General features: G+C 63.7%; 1 protein-coding gene across 1 annotated transcript in view; it reads right to left on the bottom strand.

Annotated features, from left to right (window-relative positions):
- Nucleotides 1-2,991: 2,991 nt before the first annotated feature.
- PC (pyruvate carboxylase) overlaps nt 2,992-14,891 on the bottom strand; it is a 33,827-nt gene continuing 21,927 nt past the window's right edge. Inside the window, 13 exon segments of the mRNA XM_065048354.1 lie at nt 2,992-4,780; nt 5,440-5,580; nt 6,407-6,618; nt 6,621-6,663; nt 7,445-7,472; nt 7,474-7,622; nt 8,632-8,783; nt 8,786-8,875; nt 10,204-10,453; nt 12,042-12,124; nt 12,127-12,225; nt 12,228-12,277; nt 14,684-14,732. Coding sequence (XP_064904426.1) covers nt 4,532-4,780; nt 5,440-5,580; nt 6,407-6,618; nt 6,621-6,663; nt 7,445-7,472; nt 7,474-7,622; nt 8,632-8,783; nt 8,786-8,875; nt 10,204-10,453; nt 12,042-12,124; nt 12,127-12,225; nt 12,228-12,277; nt 14,684-14,732 — 1,595 coding nt within the window. The 3' untranslated portion in view covers nt 2,992-4,531.

The raw sequence follows: 14,891 nt of genomic DNA, 5'->3' as shown, positions 1-14,891 counted from the left end.
GATTATGATGTTGGTGATGATGATGATGTTGATGATGATGATGCTGATGATAACGATGGTCTATCTCCCATTCCAGGTGTCCGCCCTAAAAGTGCAGCCTGTGCGACAAGGCCTTGGGGATGTTGACGTCAATGTTGACGATGATGACGTTGACGATAACGATGTTGACGATGCCCAACCTCTCGTTGCAGGCGTCCGCCCCTACAAGTGCAGCCTGTGCGACAAGGCGTTCACGCAGCGCTGCTCGCTGGAGTCGCACCTGCGCAAGATCCACGGCGTGGCGCAGCGCTACGCCTACAAGGAGCGGCGCGCCAAGCTCTACGTGTGCGAGGAGTGCGGCGGCACGGCCGACAGCCAGGACGCGCACCTGGCGCACCTGCGCCTGCGCCACCCGCTCAGCCCCCTGCTGGCCAGCTGGAGCGCCGCGCCGGCCACGCCCACAAGCACGACGGCGGGGGCGGGGTCTAGGGGCGGGAGTGGGGGGATGGGAAATAGGGGACACCGGGGGCTAGGGACGAGGAATGGGGGGACACCAGTGTCTAGGGTGCAGGGAGTGGGGGGACACCAGTGTCTAGAGGATGGGAACGGGGGGACAGGAAATAGGGGACACCAGTGTCTAGGGGCGGGGAATGGGGGGACACCAGTGTCTAGGGGATGGGAATGGGGGGACGGGAAATAGGGGACACAGTGTCTAGGGGATGGGGAATGGGGACACCGGTGTCTAGGGGGCGGGGAGTGGGGGGATGGAAATAGGGGACACCGGTGTCTAGGGGACGAGAAATGGGGGGGACACCAGTGTCTAGGTGCGGGGAGTGGGGGATGGGAAATAAGGGACACCGGTGTCTAGGGATGGGGAGTAGGGGGACGGGAAATAGGGGACACCAGTGTCTAGGGTGCGGGAGTGGGGGATGGGAAATAGGGGACACCGGTGTCTAGGGGATGGGGAGTAGGGGGACGGGAAATAGGGGACACCAGTGTCGAGGGTGCGGGGAATGGGGGGACACCAGTGTCTAGGGGATGGGAATGGGGGGACAGGAAATAGGGGACACCAGTGTCTAGGGGCGGGGAGTGGGGGGATGGGAAATAGGGGGACACCAGTGTCTAGGGATGGGAATGGGGGACGGGGAATGGGGGGACACCAGTGTCTAGGGGATGGGAATGGGGGGACGGGAAATAGGGGACACCAGTGTCTAGGGGACGGGGAGTGGGGGGACGGGGAATGGGGGACACCAGTGTCTAGGGGATGGGGAATGGGGGGATGGGGAATGGGGGACACCAGTGTCTAGGGGATGGGGAATGGGGGGATGGGGAATGGGGGGACACCAGTGTCTAGGGGATGGGAATGGGGGGACACCAGTGTCTAGGGGCGGGGAATGGGGGATGGGAAATAGGGGACACCGGTGTCTAGGGGGCGGGGAACGGGGGGACAGGAATAGGGACACCAGTGTCGAGGGGGCGGGGAGTGGGGGGACACCAGTGTCTAGGGGATGGGAATGGGGGGACAGGAAATAGGGGACACCAGTGTCTAGGGGATGGGAGTAGGGGGACGGGAAATAGGGGACACCAGTGTCGAGGGTGCGGGGAGTGGGGGAACACCGTTGTCTAGGGGGCGGGGAATGGGGGGACAGAAATAGGGGACACCAGTGTCTAGGGATGGGAATGGGGGGACACCAGTGTCTAGGGATGGAATGGGGGGACAGGAAATAGGGGACACAGTGTCTAGGGGGCGGGGAATGGGGGGACACCAGTGTCTAGGGGATGGGAATGGGGGGACACCAGTGTCTAGGGGGCGGGGAATGGGGGGATGGGAAATAGGGGGACACCAGTGTCTAGGGGGCGGGAAATGGGGGGACGGGGAATGGGGGGACACCAGTGTCTAGGGGATGGGAACGGGGGGACAGGAAACAGGGACACCAGTGTCTAGGGGATGGGGAATGGGGGGATGGGAAACAGGGGACACCAGTGTCTAGGGTGCGGGGAGTGGGGGGATGGGAAATAGGGGACACCGTGTCTAGGGGGCGGGAATGGGGGGATGGGGAATGGGGGGACACCAGTGTCTAGGGGATGGGAATGGGGGGATGGGAAATAGGGGACACCAGTGTCTAGGGGATGGAATGGGGGATGGGAAATAGGGGACACCAGTGTCTAGGGGATGGGAATGGGGGGATGGGAAATAGGGGACACCAGTGTCTAGGGGGCGGGGAATGGGGGGACACCAGTGTCTAGGGGATGGGAACAGGGGGACAGGAAACAGGGACACCAGTGTCTAGGGGGCGGGGAATGGGGGGACACCAGTGTCTAGGGGGCAGGGAGTGGGGGGATGGGAAATAGGGGACACCGGTGTCTAGGGGATGGGAACGGGGAATGGGAAACAGGGACACCGGTGTCTAGGGGGCGGGGAATGGGGGACACCAGTGTCTAGGGGATGGGAACAGGGGGACAGAAACAGGGACACCAGTGTCTAGGGGGCGGGGAATGGGGGACACCGGTGTCTAGGGGATGGGAACCCAGGGGACAGGAAATTCTGGGGGACAGGAACATGAGGGGGACAGGAACTGGGGACAGGAACCTCTGGGGACATGAACCTGGGGCGGACAGGAAGTCAGGGACACCAGTGTCTGGGGGACAGGAAGTGGGGGACACCAGTGTCTGGAAGACAGGAAGTGGGGGACAGGAACAGGAACCTCGGGAGGGGGACAGGAAATGGGGGACAAGAACAGGAACCTGGGGGACAGGAAGTGGGGTGGACACCAACCTGGGGGACAGGAAGTGGGGGGGACACAGCTACCTGTGGGGGACACGCCCATTTTTGGGGGGTATGGGGGGTGTCCCCCTGTATTGTGGGTTCTGGATCCGCTGCTGCACGAATTAAACGCCATGAGCCACCACCAGGGAGTGTCTGTGGAGGCCCCGCCCCCTCGGGATGGACACGCCCCCTCGGTCCCAGGCCCCGCCCCCCGTCTTAGCCCGCCCCCTCGCTCCACACGTGGCTGTTAGTCCAGTCTCTTTATTGCCCGCCGCGGGGGCGGGGCCTCAGTTCGCCCCGCCCCCTTCCGGTTGCTCCCGTGAGGGGGTGGGGGAGGGGCGCCCCCTCCATTTTCCAGTCTCGGCCCGCCCCCTTTGGTCACAGGCTCCGCCCCCTCTTTCCCACGGAGGGGAGGGGCGTTTGGCAGCGATGGGGGAGGGGCGGGGGGGGTCCCATTCCCCCCTAAGGGCAGCACGACAGGGACGGGGGGAGGGGCCCCAAAATTGGGGGGGTGGGGCCCCCGAGAATCCCCTCCCCTTAAAGGGGCCAACCCCCCAAAAAAGGGGTGACCCCCCAAAACTAAGAGATGAGACCTAATTAAGGGGTGACCCCCTCCTAATTAGGGGGTGACCTACAATTATGAGATGAGAACTAATTAAGGGGTGACCCCCCTAATTAAGGGGTGACCCCAAGTAAGACATGATGCCCCATAAAGGGGTGACCCCCAATTAAGACGTGACCCTGTAATTAAGGGGTGGCCCCCTCAAAGGGGTGACCCCCGCACTAATTAGGAAACGACCCTCAACTAACGAGTCCCCCCCAATGAAGGGTTGACCTCTAATTAACAGGGCCCCCCCAATTAAGCCATGGCCCCCAATTAAGGGGTCATGCCCCCAATTAAGAAGCAACCCCTAATTAAGGGGTGACCCCAATTAAGCCTTGAGCCGCCCCAATTAGGAGCTGACCCCCAATTAAGGCGTTTCCCCCCAATTAAGGGCCGCCCCCCCTGCGCTGCAGCGGAGTGGGGGCAGGGCATCTCTTAAAGGGCCACGTACCATTTTCCAGAGGCTGCGTTTTCAGGGGATTTTGGGGGTGGGTTATTTGGGGGGGGTGGGTTATGATTGGGGGGGGGCTGTACCTTCTTCCCCACAGCAGGGGGCACTACGCGGGGTGGGGGGGGCGGTGTCTCTCTTAAAGGGCCAGCGTACCCTTTAGCAAAGGTGCCAGTTTGGCGGATTAGTTGGGGGGTGTAGGTGCATTATTTTGGGGGGGGAGGGGTCGGGGCTGTACCCCCTTTCCCAATTAAGGCATCTCCTCCCCAATTAAGAGCCGCCCCCTCGTGCCCCAGCAGTGGGTGCTCTGGGGCATCTCTTAAAGGGGCCACGTACCTTTTGCCAGAGGCTGCGGTTTTGAGGGGTGGAATTTTGGGGCGGGTTATTGTGGGGGGGGGTGTACCCCCTTTCCCCCCAGCAGGGGGCGCTCCAGCGGGCGTGCCCTCCCTCCCTCTCTCTTAAAGGGCCCGCGCACCGTTTGGCGAAGGCGCCGTTTGGATGGGTTTTGGGGGGTGGGGGTGGATTATTTTTTGGGCGGGGTGGGTTATTTTGGGGGGGGGGCTGTACCCCGTTTCCCCCCAGCAGGGGGCGCTCCAGCATGACGTACCCTCCCTCTTTCTCTCTCTTAAAGGGCCCACGCGCCGTTTGGCGAAGGCGCCGTTTGGGTGCGTTTGGGGGGGGGGTGGGTTATTTTTGGGTGGAGGGGGGTATTTTGGGGCGGGGGGGGTCGTCTCTACTCGATCTCGGCGATGAGGTCGTCGCCCTCCAGGCTCATCCCCGGGCGCACGTGCAGCCGCGTCACCGTCCCCCCCACGGGCGCCGTCACCACCGTCTCCATCTTCATGGCGCTCAGCACGCACAGCGCCGCCCCCTTGGCCACCCGCTCCCCCTCCCCCACCCGCAGCTCCACCACCTCCCCCGGCATGGGCGCCCCCACCTGCCCCTTCACCCCCCGCTGCGCCTTGGGGTGCACGTGCATCTCCTGGGGGGGGGAAAGGAAATGGGGGGCAGTCAATGGGGGGGGCAGCAAGAACACGTGGTGACCCCACAGAGCCCCACGGGTCACTTAGGAACCCCCTGTGGCCCTCAAGCCCCCCCATGGCCTTGGGGCCCCCCCAAGTCCCTTAGGAACCCCCCATGGCCTTAGGACCCCCCCATATATTCTAGAGCCCCCCAAGTCCCTTAGGAGCCCCCCATGGCCTTGGGACCCCCCATATATTCTAGAGCCCCCCAAGTCCCTTAGGAACCCCCCCTGGGCTTGGAACCCCCCAAGTCCCTTAGAACCCCCCCCATGGCCTTGGGACCCCTCCCATTTCTCACAGGGAACCCCATGGTACCTGGGACCCCCCCTGTGTCCCCTCCCCCACCTTGATGGCCTGGGTGTCCCGGACCAGGATGGAGCCCATCCCACCCCATCCCCCCGTGTCACCCCATGCCCCCGTGTCCCCTCCCCCACCTTGATGGCCTGGGTGTCCCGGACCAGGATGGAGCCCATCCCCACCCATCCCCCGTGTCCCCCCCATCCCCCGTGTCCCCTCCCCCACCTTGATGCCTGGGTGTCCCGGACCAGGATGGAGCCCATCCCCCCCCATCCCCCCGTGTCCCCTCCCCCATCCCATCCCCCCATGTCCCCTCCCCCACCTTGATGGCCTGGGTGTCCCGGACCAGGATGGAGCGCAGCTGCCCGTTGAGCTCGAAGAAAACCTCGCGCTGCCCCGCGCTGTTCAGATCCCCCAGCGCCAGCGCCTTGATGTGCAGCGTCTTGCCCCGCTCCAGCTCCACCTGCGGGGGGAGGGGCGGGAGGGGGAGGGGGGTGAGGGTGGGGTGTGAGGGGGAGGGGCGAGAGGGTGTGAGGGGGAGGGGGAGGGGTGTGAGGGGAAGGGGTGTGACGGGGAGGGGTGTGAGGTGGGAGGGGCGAGAGGGGGGAGGGGCGTTGGAGGGAGGGTGTGGTTGGGTGTGGTTGGGTGTGGCAGGGTGTGCAGGGTGTGGTTGGGTGTGGCAGGGTGTGGGTTGAGTGGGGAAGGGTGTGGTTGGGTGGGGGAGGGTGTGGTTGGGTGTGGTTGAGTGGGGGAGGGTGTGGTTGAGTGGGGGAGGGTGTGGCAGGGTGTGGCAGGGTGTGGCAGGGTGTGGTTGAGTGGGGGAGGGTGTGGTTGAGTGGGGGAGGGTGTGGTTGGGTGTGGTTGGGTGGGGAGGGTGTGGTTGGGTGTGGTTGGGTGTGGTTGGGTGTGGTTGGGTGTGGTTGGGTGTGGTTGGGTGGGGGAGGGGCAGGTCAGGGTGTGGCACAATCCCCCTCCCAGTGTCCCCCACTCCCCACCCAGTTCCCCCATCCCCCCCCATCCCCCCACTCCCCCCATTCCCATCCCTCATTCTCCCCATCCCCCTTATTGTCCCCCCATTGCCGCCATTCCCTCATCCCCCCACTCCCCCCAACCCCCCATCCCCCATCTCCCATCCCCCCCCTTCCTCATCCCCCAACCCCCCATTCCCATCCCCCCATTCCCCCTGTCCCCTCACTGTCCCCATCCCCCCCATTCCACCACTGTCCCCATCCCCCCACCCCCCCATTGTCACCCCATCCCCCCCCCCGCTGCCCCCCCCCGCCCCCCACCTCGAACTCCTCGGCGATGGCGGGGCCCTCGAGGAAGAGCCGGGTGCCCAGGACGCTGACGGGGCCGAAGGTGTCGCGGAACTGCCGGAACTCGCGGAACACTTTGGGGTACAGGGCGGCCGACAGCAGCTCCTCGGGGGGCGGGGGCGCCCCCTCCCCCCCCTGCCCCTCCCCCAGCTCCCGCCCCAGCGCCTCGAAGTCCAGCGGGGGAGGGAGGCCCCGGGACGGCCCTCAACGCGGGGGAGGTCCTTGAGAACCTGCGGGGGTTGCCATGGTTACCATGGGGAGGGATGCCATGGTTACCATGGGGAGAGGGTACCATGGTTACCATAGGGAGCGGGTACCATGGTTACCATGGGGAGGGATGCCATGGTTACCATGTGGACTGGTACCATGGTTACCATGGGGAGGGATGCCATGGTTACCATGGGGAGGGATGCCATGGTTACCATGTGGACTGGTACCATGGTTACCATGGGAGGGATGCCATGGTTACCATGTGGACTGGTACCATGGTTACCATGGGGACTGGTACCATGGTTACCATGGGGACTGGTACCATGGTTACCATGGGGAGGGGTGCCATGGTTACCATAGGGAGCGGGTGTCATGGTTATGATGGGGTGGGATGTCATGGTTACCATGGGGTGGGATGCCATGGTTATGATGAGGAGTGGGTGCCATGGTTACCAAGGGGAGTGGTACCATGGTTACCATGGGGAGCGGGTGCCACGGTTACCCAAGAGGGACTGGAGCATTGTGGGGTGTTGCTATGGCAATCAGTCCCTCCCAGTGCCCCCCAGTCTCTCCCAGTTCCCTCCCAGTCCCCCAGACCCTCCCAGTATGTCCCAGTCCATCCCAGTCCCCCCCAGTCCACTCACAGTGTACCCCAGTTCCCCCCAGTCCCTCCCAGTCCCTCCTAGTTCCTCCCAATCCTTCCAGTCCCCCCAGTCCCCTCCCAGTCCCTCCCAGTGCCCCCCAGTCCCCTCCCAGTCCATCCCAGTCCATCCCAGTGTTCCCAGGCCCCCCGGTGCTGACCCGGGAGCGGAAGGGCTCGGGAAGCCCCCGGGGGGGTCCCGATGTGGCCCTGCAGGAACTCGACCACCGACTGGGGGAAGGAAAGTTCGTCCGCCCGCGACTCGACCTCCTGGCGCGAGAGCCCGTTCTGCACCATGAACTGCGCCAGGTCCCCCACCACCTTGGACGACGGCGTCACCTGGGGGCGGGGACATCGCCATGGGGGCGTCAGCGTGGGGACATCGCCATGGGGACATCGCCATGGGGACGTCAGCACGGGGACGTCACTCCATGGGGACATCAATCCATGGGGACGTCAATCCATGGGGACGTCACTCCATGGGGACATCAATCCATGGGGACATCAATCCATGGGGACATGACAGGATGGGGGTCAGCGCTGAGGTCACCCAACCATGGGGAACCCGACCATGGGAACCCAACCATGGACAACCCAAACATGGGAAACCTGACCATGGGGAACCCAGCTATGGAGAAACCAACCATGGGAACCAACCATGGAGAAACTGACCATGGGAACCCAATTGATGGACAACCCAACCATGGACAACCCGACCATGGGGAACCCAGCTATGGAGAACCCAACCATGGAGAAGCCAACCATGGAGAACCTGACCATGGAGAAACCAACTGATGGACAACCCAACCATGGAGAAGCAACTATGGAGAACCTGACCATGGGGAACCCAACCATGGAGAAACCTGCCATGGGGAACCCAACCATGGGAACCCAACCATGGAGAAACCAACCATGGGAACCCAACTGATGGACAACCCAACCATGGGGAACCCAACTGATGGAGAACCCAACCATGGGGAACCCAACGATGGAGAACCCAACCGATGGACAACCCAACCATGGGGAACCCAACTGATGGACAACCCAACCATGGGGAACCCAACCATGGGAAACCCAACTGATGGACAACCCAAGCATGGGGAATCTAACCATGGGGAACCCAACTGATGGACAACCCAACCATGGGGAACCCAACGATGGAGAACCCAACCATGGGGAAACCAGCCATGGAGAACCAGCCATGGAGAACCTGACCATGGGGAACCCAACCATGGGAACCCAACCATGGGGAACCCACCATGGGGAACCCACCATGGGGAACCCACCATGGGGAACCCAACTGATGGACAACCCAGCCATGGGGAACCCAACTCATTGAGGACCGCACCTTGATGAGGTCCCCCAGCAGCTTGTTGGCCTCGGCGTAGGCCTTCTTGACCTCCTTGAACTTGTGGCCCAGCCCCATGGCGTGGGCCTGGAAGTGCAGGTTGGTGTACTGGCCCCCCGGGATCTCGTTCTCGTAGACGTCGGCGTTGCCGACTTCATGGTGGCCGTGCAGTCGAAGGCGGCGTAGAGACCCCGCGTGGCCTCCCAGTACTCGCTGTACTCAAACACCTTCTCCAGGGAGATCCCTGCGGGGGGAACGCGTCAGCCCCCACAAGCACGTCCCCACCTCCGTAAGAACCTCCACGACCTTGGGGGCGTCTCTAGAACCATCCCCGTGATCATGGGGGCACCTCCAGAACCACATCCCCACCTCCATAAGAACCTCCACGACCTTGGTGGCACCTCCAGAACCAGCTCCATGATCATGGGGGCACCTCCAGAACCACATCCCCCCCTCCAAAACCCCCATAACTACATCTATGACCATGGTGGCACCTCCAGAACCATCTCCATGATCATGGTGGAACCTCCAGAACCACCTCCGTGATCATGGTGGCACCTCCAGAACCACATCCCCCCTCCAAAACCCCCATAAACTACATCTATGACCATGGTGGCACCTCCAGAACCACCTCCATGACCATCCCATGCCCAGGGTGGCACCTCCAAAACCATGTTCCCCCTCCAGAACCCCCATAACTACATCTATGACCATGGGGCACCTCCAGAACCAAGTCCCCCCCTCCATAAGAACCTCCGCAACCTTGGCGAACCCAACTGATGGACAACCCAAGCATGGGAACCCAACCATGGGGAACCAACCATGGAGAACCAGCCATGGAGAACCTGACCATGCAGAACCTGACCATGGGAACCCAACCATGGGAACCCAACCATGGAGAAACCAACCATGGGAACCCAACTGATGGACAACCCAACCATGGAGAAACCAACATGGGAACCCAACTGATGGACAACCCAACCATGGGAACCCAACCATGGGGAACCCAACTGATGGACAACCCAACCATGGGAACCCAACCACGGGAACCAGCTGATGGACAACCCAACCATGGGGAACCCAACCATGGGGAACCCAACTGATGGACAACCCAACCATGGAGAAACCAACCATGGGAACCCAACCATGGAGAAACCAACCATGGAGAAACCAACCATGGGAACCCAACCATGGGAACCCAACTGATGGGGAACCCAACCATGGGGAACCCAACCATGGAGAACCAGCCATGGAGAACCTGACCATGCAGAACCTGACCATGGGAACCCAACCATGGGAACCCAACCATGGAGAAACCAACCATGGGAACCCAACTGATGGACCAACCCAACCATGGGAACCCAACCATGGAGAAACCAACCATGGGAACCCAACCATGGAGAAACCAACCATGGAGAAACCAACCATGGAGAAACCAACCATGGGAACCCAACTGATGGACAACCCAACCATGGGAACCCAACCATGGGAACCTCCAGAACCATGTCCCCCCCTCCGGAACCCGCACAGCTCCACCCACGCCCCCCTGCACCGCCCCCCCTGGGTCCGTACCGGTGTCCAGGGGGGTCCCGCGGGTGCAGGCCACCATGGCGCCCATGCTGGGCTGGGAGGTCATGCCGGCCATGGCGTCCACGGCCACGTCCACCACGTCGGCGCCGGCGTCGGCGGCCGCCAGCATGGAGGCCACGGCGGCGCCGGCCGTGTCGTGCGTGTGCACGTGGATGGGGACGTCGGGGAACGTGTCGCGCAGCGTCCCCACCAGCAGCCGCGCGGCCGCCGGCGTCAGCAGCCCCGCCATGTCCTGGGGGGGAAGGGGTCACGGGGTCATGGGGGGGTCACGGGGTCACAAGGGGTCATGAGGGTCAGGGGCACAGGGGTCGTGGGGGGTCGGGGGGGTCATGGGGGTCAGGGGGGCACGGGGTCATGAGGTCACAAGGGGCATGGGGGTCAGGGTACAGGGGTCATGGGGGGTCGCGGGGTTATGGATCACAAGGGTCATGGGGGTCAGGGGCACAGGGGTCATGGGGGTCATGGGGTCACAGGAGTCATGGGGGTCGGGGGGGTCATGGGGTCAGAGGGGCATGGGGGTCACGTGGTCATGGGGTCACAAGGGGCATGGGGGTCGGGGCACAGGGGTCATGGTGTCATGGGGGGTCGTGGGGTCATGGGATCACAAGGGGCATGGGGGTCAGGGGCACAGGGGTCATGGGGTCACAGGGGTCACGGGGGTCATGGAGGTCAGGGGCACAGGGGTCACAGGGGTCATGTGGGTCATGGGGTCACAGGGGTCATGGGGGTCGCGGGGTCATGGATCACAAAGGGGCATGGGGGTCAGGGGCACAGGGTCATGGGGTCACAGGGGTCACGGGGATCATGGGGGGTCACGGGGCTCATGGATCACAAGGGGCATGGGGGTCAGGAGGTCACAGAGGTCACGGGGGGTCATGGGGCTCATGGGGTCACAGGGGTCATGGGGGTCAGGGGCACAGGGGTCATGGGGGTCGCGGGGTCAGGGATCACAAGGGGCATGGGGGTCAGGGGCACGGGGTCATGGGGGTCATCGGGTCACAGGGGTCATGGGGGTCACGGGGATCACAGGGATCATGGGGGTGGGGGCACAGGGGACAAGGGGGTCATGGGGGGTCGTGGAGGTCATGGGGGTCATAGGGGTCATGGGGTAATGGGGGTCACAAGGGTTACAGGAGGGCACAGGGGTCATGGGGTCACAAGGGTCATGGGGATCACAAGGGGCACAGGGGGTCATGGAGATCATGGGGGTCATGGGGTCACAGGGGTCACAAGGGTCATGGGGGGTCATGAGGGTCACAGGAGTCATGGGGGGGAGGTCTCCCCAAGTCCCCACCAAAACCTCTTCCCATCCCCCCAGGCCCCCCCAAATCGTCCCATAACCCCCCCCAGGACCCCCAAACCCGCCCATAACCCCCCCAGGACCCCCCCCAGGACCCCCATAACCCCCCGAGGACCCTTCAAACCCCCCAACCCCCCCATAACCCCCCCAGGACCCCCCAAACACCCCATAACCCCCCCTAGGCCCCCTGAACACCCCATAACCCCCCCATAACCCCCCCAGGACCCCCCCAGGACCCCATAACCCCCCCGAGGACCCTTCAAACCCCCCAACCCCCCCCATACCCCCCCAAACGCCCCCATAACCCCCCCCATAACCCCCTCCAGGACCCCCCAAGCCCCCCCATAACCCCCCGAGGACCCTCCAAACCCCCCAACCCCCCCATAACCCTCCCCCAGGCCCCCCAAAGGCCCCCATAACCCCCCCTAGGCCCCCCATAACCCTCCCCATACCCCCCCCATAACCCCCCCAAAACACCCCCCCCAACCCCCCAACCCCCCAGCCCCCCCCCAGCCCTCACCTTGATGCAGAGCACGTGCGTCCCCGCGGCCACCAGCTCGCGGGCCACCCCCAGGTAGTAGCCCAGGTCGTACTTGGTGCGGGTGGGTCGGCCACGTCCCCCGTGTAGGACAGAGCGGCCTCCACCACCCCCCGCCGCCCCCGCCGCCTCCACCCCAGCACCAGGTTGGGCACGAAGTTGAGGCGTCGAACACCCGGAAGATGTCCATGCCATTGGCCACGGCCACCTCGCAGAACCTGGGGACACGGGGACATTGGGGACATTGGGGACATTGGGGACATTGGGGACATTGGGGACATTGGGGACATGGGGACACCCCATGGGACCCCCAGTGTCCATGCCATTGGCCACGGCCACCTCGCAGAACCTGGGGACACGGGGACATTGGGACATGGGGACACCCCATGGGACCCCCAGTGTCCATGCCATTGGCCACGGCCACCTCGCAGAACCTGGGGACATTGGGGACATTGGGGACATGGGGACACCCCATGGGACCCCCAGTGTCCAGCCCATTGGCCACAGAATGTGGGGACATGGGGACATTGGGGATATTGGGGACATGGGGACACCCCATGGGACCCCCAGTGTCCAGCCCATTGGCCACGGCCACCTCGCAGAACCTGGGGACACGGGGACATTGGGGACATTGGGGACATTGGGGACATTGGGGACATTGGGGACACCCCATGGGACCCCCAATGTCCAGCCCATTGGCCACGGCCACCTCGCAGAACCTGGGGACATGGGGACATTGGGATATTGGGGACATTGGGGACATTGGGGACACCCCATGGGACCCCCAGTGTCCATGCCATTGGCCACGGCCACCTCGCAGAACCTGGGACATTGGGGACATTGGGGACATTGGGGACACCCCATGGGACCCCCAGTGTCCATGCCATTGGCCACGGCCACCTCGCAGAACCTGGGGACACGGGGACATTGGGGACATGGGGACACGGGGACATGGGGACACCCCATGGGACCCCCAGTGTCCATGCCATTGGCCACGGCCACCTCGCAGAACCTGGGGACATTGGGGACATTGGGGACATTGGGGACATGGGGACACCCCATGGGACCCCCAGTGTCCATGCCATTGGCCACGGCCACCTCGCAGAACCTGGGGACACAGGGACATTGGGGACATTGGGGACATTGGGGACACCCCATGGGACCCCCAGTGTCCATGCCATTGGCCACGGCCACCTCGCAGAACCTGGGGACACAGGGACATTGGGGACATTGGGGACATTGGGGACACCCCATGGGACCCCCAGTGTCCATGCCATTGGCCACGGCCACCTCGCAGAACCTGGGGACACAGGGACATTGGGGACACGGGGACATTGGGGACATGGGGACACCCCATGGGACCCCCAGTGTCCAGCCCATTGGCCACGGCCACCTCGCAGAACCTGGGGACATTGGGGACATTGGGGACATTGGGGACATTGGGGACACGGGGACACCCCATGGGACCCCCAGCGTCCAGCCCATTGGCCACAGAACCTGGGGACATGGGGACATTGGGGACATTGGGGACATGGGGACACCCCATGGGACCCCCAGTGTCCATGCCATTGGCCACGGCCACCTCGCAGAACCTGGGGACATTGGGGACATTGGGGACATTGGGGACATTGGGGCCACGGGGACACCCCTTGGGACCCCCAGTGTCCATGCCATTGGCCACGGCCACCTCACAGAACCTGGGGACATTGGGGACATTGGGGACATTGGGGACATTGGGGACATTGGGGACACGGGGACACCCCATGTGACCCCCAGTGTCCAGCCCATTGGCCACAGAACCTGGGGACATGGGGACATTGGGGACATTGGGGACACGGGGACACCCCATGGGACCCCCAGTGTCCAGCCCATTGGCCACGGCCACCTCGCAGAACCTGGGACACGGGGACAGTATTGGGGACATCAGGGGTCACAGTGCCCCCCCACATCCCCCCAGTGTCCATCCTCAAAGAGCCCCCCATTCCTCCACATCCCCCATGTCCCCAGGTGTCCCCAGTGTCTCCACGTCCCATGTCCCCAGGTGTCCCCACCGGTGGATGACATTGCTGGGGTAGTTCGTCTACCCCACAACATTGGCCCCTCACCCCCCATGTCCCCCCATGTCCCCCCGTGTCCCCCCGTGTCCCCATGTCCCCATGTTCCCCATTGTCCCCATGTCCCCATGTCCCCCCATGTCCCCCCGTGTCCCCATGTCCCCATGTTCCCCATTTTCCCCATGTCCCCCCATGTCCCCATGTTCCCCATTTTCCCCATGTTCCCCATTGTCCCCATGTCCCCCCATGTCCCCATGTCTCCCCATGTCCCCCCATGTCCCCATGTCCCCCCATGTCCCCCCATGTCCCCATGTCCCCCCATGTCCCATGTCCCCCCGTGTCCCCATGTCCCCCCATTGTCCCCATGTCCCCATGTCCCCCCATGTCCCCATGTCCCCTGTCCCACCGGTGGATGACGTTGTCGGGGTAGTTGGTGTACCTCACAGCGTTGGCCCCTCACCCCCATGTCCCCATGTCTCCCATGTCCCCCCATGTCCCTATGCCCACATGTCCCCCATGTATCCCCATGTCCCCCCATGCCCCCATGTCCCCCCATGTCCCCTGTCCCACCGGTGGATGACGTTGTCGGGGTAGTTGGTGTACCCCACGGCGTTCGCCCCTCACCCCCATGTCCCATGTCTCCCCATGTCCCCATGTCCCCCCATGTCCCCCCATGTCCCCTGTCCCACCGGTGGATGACGTTGTTGGGTAGTTGGTGTACCCCACAGCATTGGCCCCTCACCCCCATGTCCCCATATGTCCCTATGCCCACATGTCC

Source organism: Columba livia, unplaced genomic scaffold (assembly GCF_036013475.1).
Source record: "Columba livia isolate bColLiv1 breed racing homer unplaced genomic scaffold, bColLiv1.pat.W.v2 Scaffold_725, whole genome shotgun sequence".
In the NCBI taxonomy this organism is placed as follows: domain Eukaryota; kingdom Metazoa; phylum Chordata; class Aves; order Columbiformes; family Columbidae; genus Columba; species Columba livia.
Note: the sequence above shows the minus strand (reverse complement) of the source record. Positions and strands in the feature narration are given on the sequence as shown.